Here is an 8,786-nt window from a genome sequence, read left to right on the forward strand (position 1 = left end):
TCTTCATCTTTTGTTTGTTTGTTTAGGAAACAAGGTTTTTGGGCATGTTTGTTCGTTGCTGATGGCAAGTAAATCAGTTTACAGGCAGAAGAGAAACCTTTTAGCTTCTCCCCATTAAGAGAAAGGAAAGGAAAGTACTGTTTAGTTTGGTAGTTAAGAAAAAGAGCAGAAGATACTCTAAAGATGGACTTGGGAAATGTTGGAGGTTTTGGCAAAGACAGAACAGGTCTTCGAGGTACGGTGATGCAGATAATGCAGGGAATTTGAAGATAGGACTAGGGTACAAATCCGAGTAAATCAAGCTTTAGTGCTTCTGCTGTTTGAGAACAGTGTTCAACCCCCCAGCAGCACGGCTTTACTTAAAAATTTTCAAGATATTTGAAGTTCAGAATCCTTAGATGCCTTGCATTGTCTTTTAGTTTGCTTTGGATAAGATTCTTCAGCCTTTGTGTACTTGAGGACCACAAAAGTTGGGCTGGACAAGAGTTAATAGTCAATGGACTGCTGTTTGATTATAGTAATCATTCTCCTTACATGCTTTTATGCAATTTTTAATGATTATTTAAGAAAATCATATTGTTTAGTTGATAAAACTTATTTCAGTTCATGGTACTATTTTTCTCAGTTACTTGTATTGTGATACCATGGGAAAAAAGTGGGAAGGGCGTACATAAGGGCTGTTTTACTTTCTCCTCAGTCCCCCAAACTTTCAAGAATTTCTTGAAAGATTCCTAAACTCCTCCAGCTTGCCATGCTTAGCCTGGAGCCAGGCTTGCTGCTGCAGTTTGTGCTGCTAACATAACACATATTTGGAGGTACGTAGAAAAATGGCTAGTACTAATTGTAGTACCTACTTCTGTGGCAGCAGCAACTTCCCTCTGTTCTCTTTCCCTTCTTGTTCTTCCCCTCTCTGCAGAGCTGCTTGCTTTGGAAGGTCTAACTGACATTAAAAATTAAAAACAAACAAACAAACCCCCCAAAACCCAAAAAACAAACTCAAAAAAACAAACCCCAAGAAAAAAAAAAAAAACAAGCTGAAAAGTCAGATTTATGGAGGGGATGGGTACATGATTCTGGAAGACACCAGGTGGGAGGAGTTGACTGGGACTTGAGCAGATGTGTCCACTTAGTCTTGGCAGAAGTACTGGAGGAAGAAAAGCTCTAATAGTACTAGGCAAGGACAGCCTGTGATGTGACCTCCTCTATACCTAAAACACAGTTTGGAAATCAGTTTTCTTTCATAGACGTTCAGGAGAGGACTTCTATGCTTTGCTCTGGACAGATGTTACTTTGCTGTTAATTTCTCTCTATTTTTTGACTGGAGTTAGTTTTCCTGTAATTATGTAACTATTTGAATGTTGCTCAACTTTCCTTGTAAAGAAAGTATGACCTTGTAAGACCATGTTTTTAGGTCACAGTTAGGTCACAGTTTAAGTGATACGTAGGAATCCTGTTGGATAGAATATCTTCTATAGTTTTATCTTCTATAGTTATTTTTGTTGGGATTTTTTTAGGAGCCTTCTGAAAGAGAGGGATGTTTCTGTGCTTGAAAATTTTATATATGTGCATTAAATATATATGCCTATGAGTGTGATGTAATGTGTGTGTATATTTAAAAAATAGCATGCTAAAAGCAGAAAAAAGTTGTGGAAATCTCCAAGGCAGATGTAGGAGATTCATTTTTTGATCCTGATTGGTTTCTAGATCAGATCTCTGTATTTACTTTTATTTAATGCCCATTACTTAAGAACTGCAATTTCTGTTTTGTTTGGAGAGGGGGAGACCCTTATGGATAATTTTAAAAATATTTCTTTTGTGAAATTAATTGGTTTTTATTTGTTTCCAGGAAATGGCTCTTGAAGTTAAATGAGGCTGGATAAATCACATAAATGAAGCAGAAGCTGCTCTGCATGTGTTAGGGCTATATCACCACAAGCACTGCTGATCAGCCAGACGTGGTAACTTGTCATAATGAAGAAAATTAGTCTCAAAACAATTCGCAAGTCCTTTAACTTAAATAAAAGTAAAGATGAAAGCGACTTTGTAGTGGTTCAGCAGCCATCGTTAAGTGAATTTGGAAAAGATGACTCCTTGTTTGGCAGCTGCTATGGTAAAGATTTGGCTAGCTGTGAAGTCAATAGTGAAGATGAAAAAGGAGGCAAAAATAGATCAAAAAGTGAAAGCTTAATGGGTACGTTAAAAAGGAGGCTTTCAGCAAAACAAAAACAGAAAGGCAAAGGCAGCACACCATCTGTAAGCTCTGCAGATGATGACACCTTTTCTTCTTCATCTGCTCCAATAACCTTCAAAGATGTGCGAGCTCAAAGACCTCTGAGATCCACTTCCCTCCGTAATCACCATTACAGTCCAACTCCGTGGCCCCTTCGACCTACAAATTCAGAAGAGACTTGCATCAAAATGGAAGTGAAAGTCAAGGCCTTGGTCCATTCCTCTAATCCAAGCCCAGCACTGAATGGCGTTCGAAAGGACTTCCATGACTTGCAGTCAGACAACGTGTTCCAGGAACAAAACAATGCATTAAAAAATACAGAGTCTCAGAACGGGGACTTGCATCTTCATATTGATGAACATGTGCCTGTAGTTATTGGATTAATGCCTCAGGACTACATTCAGTATACTGTGCCTTTAGATGAGGGAATGTATCCTTTGGAAGGATCACGTAGTTACTGTCTGGATAGTTCCTCACCCATGGAAGTTTCAACTGTTTCTTCTCAAGTGGGGGGAAATGCTTTCCATGAAGAAGAGAGCCAAGTGGATCAGGATGTAGTCGTTGCACCGGATATCTTTGTGGACCAGACGGTGAATGGTTTGTTGATTGGTACCACAGGAGTCATGTTGCAAAGCCCAAGAGTTAATCACAGCGATGTCCCTCCACTCTCACCTTTGCTACCTCCAATGCAGAATAATCAAATCCAAAGGAACTTCAATGGATTGAATGGCACAGATGCCCACGTGGCTGAAAGTATGCGCTGCCATTTGAATTTTGATCCTAACACTGCCCCTGGAGTTGGAAGAGTTTATGATTCTGTACAGAACAGTGGCCCTATGGTTGTGACAAGTCTCACAGAAGAACTGAAAAAACTTGCAAAACAAGGATGGTACTGGGGCCCCATTACACGTTGGGAGGCAGAGGGAAAATTAGCTAATGTGCCTGATGGCTCGTTTCTCGTTCGAGATAGTTCTGATGATCGTTATCTTTTAAGTTTGAGTTTTCGTTCCCATGGAAAAACTCTTCACACTAGAATTGAACACTCAAATGGTAGGTTTAGCTTTTATGAACAACCAGATGTGGAGGGGCATACATCTATAGTTGACTTAATTGAACATTCAATCAGGGACTCTGAAAATGGAGCTTTCTGCTATTCGAGATCCCGACTGCCTGGATCTGCAACTTACCCAGTGAGACTGACAAATCCAGTATCTCGGTTTATGCAGGTGCGTTCTTTACAATACCTGTGTCGTTTTGTAATACGTCAGTACACCAGAATAGACCTGATTCAGAAACTGCCTTTGCCAAACAAAATGAAGGATTATTTACAGGAAAAGCACTACTGAAAGCTTATGGGAATCTTGCATCTTGCACTTTGGGAACAACAACAAAAAAAGAGATTGAATTACAGTTTACAGACTTTCATTATTATCAAAATCTTTTGCTGCCATAAAAATACTTCATTTTTGTGTGTAAAAGAAAAGTAATGCATTTGGATTTATGTTTGTTTTGGGGGGTTTTGTGTATTTTGGGGGGCCTTTTTTTTTTTCTGAAAGAATGATCTCAAGTTTATTTTTAGAAGTGTGAAATAGCTATCTTTCATCAATGTGCAGATTAATCACAATGTGAATGATCAAATTTTCCTTAATTTCCCCCAAGTCCTTTGCTGCTATCCACTGTGATTTTTATGCATTGAAAGCACATTTCATGTGTATTCAACCATAAGTAAAAGTCAAATGAAACTTGTTGAATGGAATTTTTTTTTTCCTTTGAAATAGCCTGTTTGAAAAAAAAATGATTGTGGATAAAAAAAATATTGGTATTCTAAATCACAGAATTTACATCTATGTTAAAAACAATTTCCTAGTATCTTAATTATAAATTTCTATAGAGATATGCCCTAATGTAGAACTTATAAACAGAGCTGTGTGATAAGAACATGGTTATGCAGCATATCTTTGGAAAAAAAACACCTTTCTCCTAAGCCTTGTATTGTCTGTACACTATTTCGTGTTTGAGAAGGTTGGTTCAGCTTTCTTATTGTCTCAGTATTTTGTCCTTCTAAAAATGGCCTTTAAAAAAAAGAAGTCTGTGAAAGTTGATGTGTAGTACCTATAAGGAAATTGTGGTATTGGGGCCTTGTCAAATATTACTTTTTAAAATCATGCCATCAGTTAAATAAATTAACACCCACTGGGTCCCCTCTTTCTGTCCTCTTCCCTCCTACCTCCACTTGGGGGGTGGTGGTGGGGAATTTCATGGATTTGTAGGAAGACCCTAGGAATTGTTACTATGGGAACATAAATTGATAAGCCATTTTAGGGATGGAGTAAAACTTGTGATAGGATGATTTCTACAATATATGCTCAAACTACTTGAAGTTTTATAATTTTCTGCATTTTTTTCACTTCAGAAATGCAGTAATACACTAATGTCCTTTGGATCATTTTCCCCTTTTTTTGGATATCCTTTGGGGAGGAAGGAACAGGACTGATAACATCTTGGATGGAGGATACTTAAAATGCATCTCTAAAGCTCTGTTCTCATAGCCTTTGAAATTATGGGGGAAAGAGGTTTGGGTATACCTTGACTGCAGAAAATGTTTCAGTTTACTGTCATGAAATATGTTTTGACATATGAAATATCGAATCAATTAAGTAAATGTTTATGATATCTGTCAAAGATTCTGGCATTTGAAAAGCTTACAGTTATTCTAACCTTCTGTAGGGAAAAAAAGACTTTCAGTGGGAAGTACAGGTTCTACACTGTAGTATTTCTGTCATGCAAGGTTAATCCATGGCATCTTCCTGTTTTGTTTCAGGTTTTTTTCCCCCCATGGTTCTATCACTTTTATGAGTTACTTGTTAAAGAGGTCACGGGTGGCTTGGGAGGGAGGCTTGCTTTGCCTGCCTCTGCCCCCCTGTTTTGTATTTTAGAATGTCATTTTCCCCATCTCTAGTAGGAGTTGCTAGTCAGAAACATCAGCTTAGAAAAGGCTGTTCAACTTTGATACAGCTTTCTTGTTTAGGTCATTTTCTTCTCCTTGTTTAATCTAGCCTTTTGTCCCCTGAAATGAGTCTTTAGTAATGAATACAGTATTGCTGCAAGGTGGTGCAATAGCACTACATCTTGGGTTGCCTGAATTGATAGACTAAATTTATATTTTTTTAATTTATTTTTTGACCATAATGTTTAACTAAAATAAAAAAAGAAAATCAAAGGTAGATAAAGGCTGCCTTTGCTTTTAAGGGAGGGAGAGTAGGGATTTCTTCTTTAGTCTGAGAAAGTTTTAAACTTAAAAAAAAATCTAGAGCAGTCTATGTGCGTACTTTGGTGGCTCTGCCATTGAGATATATGTATGCAAGTGTGAATTCTGTTTTCTTTTTTTCCTCTACTGACTTTCCCCCCCTCCCCCGAATCAGGATCACTAACTTTATTCAAAAAGGCACAATAACCTATTGTATGGTACAGTGTTCTGATTCCGTCTGTGGGGAGGAAAAAGAAAATCATTTTTATGGATTTCAGACGCATACTTTTGGAAGAAAACCTCTGGCATTTTCTTCACTTTAAAAATTCTTTCCCCATACAAGCTAGAGGGCCTATACATTCTACAGAATCTTTGAAAGATTATAGTATACTAAATATTTTCTTTGCCATTTAATACCACTATTGAATGCATTAAACATATGTTTATACTACGCCACATGCATTAATTTAGCAGTCATTGCATTGAAACTTAAATAGTTGAAGCTATAATATCCTGGTCTTATTGCTGAATTGAAAAACGTGCAAGAACACACATGCTAAATTTCTTGCCCTTGCCTTTATAAATTTCAGTTTGTTCATTCATATGTGTTGATGCTTTTTTTTTTTTTTAAACTTTGGTTCAGCTATCCAGTTTTTGAATTGCCTTCCTTGCTGTGTTCTTCATCTGCAAACTTAAATCAGGTCAAGTTAACTTTGTCGTTCCTCCCCCCACCTCCATAAAGCTTCCACAGAAGGAACACTGTAAAGTGGTTGAGGCCTAGGATGTGAGAACCATATAGCACTTTGATTCTAAGTAAAAAATGATGGTGATATTTCTACTAAGCTCAAAATACTTTAAATCAGTAATAAGTAGACACAAATACTTATTTTTACAGGTTTTATTAATCAGAACCTCACAGTATTTTTTCATGCTGAGGTTACTGGCCAGCCAGCAGAAGGAACCCAGAAAAATGACTTTGAAAACATTAAAGATACTTACAATTTCTTATAATAAAGATTAATATAAAAGAAACACAGTAACATTTAATTATGAGACAATTTAGAAGTACTTGGAGTAACCACGAAAATTGTGTTGACTTCTGCTTCATGAAAATTAGAGGAACAAAGTGTCCTTGACATATAAAAGGAAAATGATTGAGGATAGTTTGGGGACCTTTGGAAGTAGATACACTAGGAATAGAAGCTAACTGACTATGATCCTTATAGAGTAGAAATATGGCTATTTATTCAGCACAACAGTTTAAGGGTTCAAAAGGCATGCTTTTCATGCAATTGAATTGTGGAAAAATGTTTTTGAAAATGAGACTTTGAAATAAAACTCCTTTTTTGAGCATCTGAAATAATTGACGTTATTGATAACGTTGTCTGTTTTACCAATTGGAGTAAAACAACACATTGTATTTGGAAATGGAAAAATAAATTTGCACAATTTCCTCTGTGTTGTTTTTTTTTGTAAGCCAGTGTTATAAACAACTGAAAGTGATTTGTATTCTTTGATCTATTTGAAGGATATAGCACTTATCCTGCTGTTGACATAGTGAATGCCATCTTTTTATCAAAATGTTTTTCTGTCAGAAGGATCAGAAATGCAATTATTAATTAAACTCTTTGTTCTCAGATGAGCTGACTTTACATTTTGTTAAAGCCAATTTCTTTCTGTGAATATTGATTACTGGGCTAAGTGAAATCTGTGCAGTTTTTGTTTTGTTGCATTTCATCTATGTGAATACTGGAATTATAAATTTGAAACACCATACCAGCAATATATGGGCTATGATTCTGATGAGAAGTATTTCTCTGTTACTGAACTTCCAAATTCTGAGCTAAGCTATGGATAAATTGATGATTGCCAATTTCATTTCTTAAAATCTTTTTACGACTGCAAAGAATAAAAATTGCAAGCATTCTTTATAAATAAAAAATGGGCTAGATGGTAGTTCATAATAAGGGAAATACGGCATTGTTGTATCTGGAGAGTGTTCTAAATTCTACACAGGTAATGAAAAATTCTTAAAGAATTTTGTATCAATACATGTTGGGTTAAAGAATTTTTATAGTGATGATGGAGTGCCATGAAGTTAATACTTGCAATCCAGATTGCTGTAGTTTACACTTTTCTCTGTTTCAGACCTGGTGTGCACTATTTGTACTAAGCACACCACAGAGTGAATTATCCAAAGTCCATTGATTTTAATGTGTTTTGGTTTGTAAACAAAATTATAGTAATTTCTTGCACATTTTTGAAAAATAATTGTATAAGGATTTATGTATCTGCTTCTGGATACAGTGTGTAAATAAAAATTTCATTCACAAAAAGATTTGTGAAGTGTTCTATATCTTAATGACGTTCTAAAACAAAAAAATTGAAAGACATCATAAAATTTGGGCATCTGACTTAAACATTTACATTTTAATAGTTATAATTTAAACTGTTCTTTTTTTTTTATCCCTGCTAGTTGACTTTTCAAAACATTTCTATATACCGATATTAATTCCTACTTTTCAAAGCAAGAAGAAAAATTGCCAGAACATAACTAGAATATGATTTTTAAAAGGTCTTTCATAACAAAAGTCTCCATTTCAAAGGTAATATAACATCTCTTGGCTTCCAAGCAAGCAAGTAGTTCTTATTTAGTTCCAAAGTAAAAAATTATATACAGTGCCGGATCTTCATAGATTCACTTGATGCTGTCATAGATTAACTTTAAAAAGGGAGTGGCATTTTAAACCCTGGGAAATCACACAAATAAACCAGAAGATCGAGGATAAACAATTTCTATTTTACAAAAGATACGTGCAATTGTTCGCGTTTTCATGTAGGTGTGACTTACAGACTCACTACGCAAATTCAAGGAAATACCACCTGCTCCTTAGGGCTTGGTTATAACTGTTTGGTTTTGGTTTTTTTTAAAACAAACAAACAAAACCCCCAACCTTGGTTGCAAGTAATTACTGTTCATATTGTCCACAGCTGATACGTACATTTCTGTGTGTTCTGACTAAATTCCTAAAACAGTAACCAGAAACAATTCATAGTTTTTTGCCATTTAAGAGAAAACAGCCTTCTACTTCTTACTGCTGGGGCTAGTCTTGCACGCTGAGTACGGTGCGTGGTTTGCAGGGGATCTTGCTGGGGTTTTGTTGTTAAGTCTGCATGATGCTCTTCTCTACGTTCGTTCTATTCATTCCAGAAAATTTGTCGAGAAATAAACTTACCCTCCAATGTTTTGTTGGTAAGTGGTGAAAGGTGAGTAAAAGTTAAATTTACAGCTGCCTAGCATGATCCAGG

At 36.0% G+C, this 8,786-nt stretch overlaps 1 protein-coding gene across 3 annotated transcripts in view; it reads left to right on the forward strand.

Annotated features, from left to right (window-relative positions):
* Positions 1 to 7,803, forward strand: part of SOCS6 (suppressor of cytokine signaling 6) — a 30,173-nt gene extending 22,370 nt beyond the window's left edge. For all 3 annotated transcript variants that reach the window (XM_075142174.1, XM_075142176.1, XM_075142175.1), the window contains one exon: positions 1,847 to 7,803. In XM_075142174.1, coding sequence (XP_074998275.1) covers positions 1,972 to 3,576 — 1,605 coding nt within the window. In that variant the 5' untranslated portion in view covers positions 1,847 to 1,971 and the 3' untranslated portion in view covers positions 3,577 to 7,803. The remainder of the gene's footprint in view (positions 1 to 1,846) is intronic.
* Positions 7,804 to 8,786: the final 983 nt, after the last annotated feature.

The sequence above is a fragment of the Calonectris borealis genome, chromosome 2, assembly GCF_964195595.1.
Source record: "Calonectris borealis chromosome 2, bCalBor7.hap1.2, whole genome shotgun sequence".
In the NCBI taxonomy this organism is placed as follows: domain Eukaryota; kingdom Metazoa; phylum Chordata; class Aves; order Procellariiformes; family Procellariidae; genus Calonectris; species Calonectris borealis.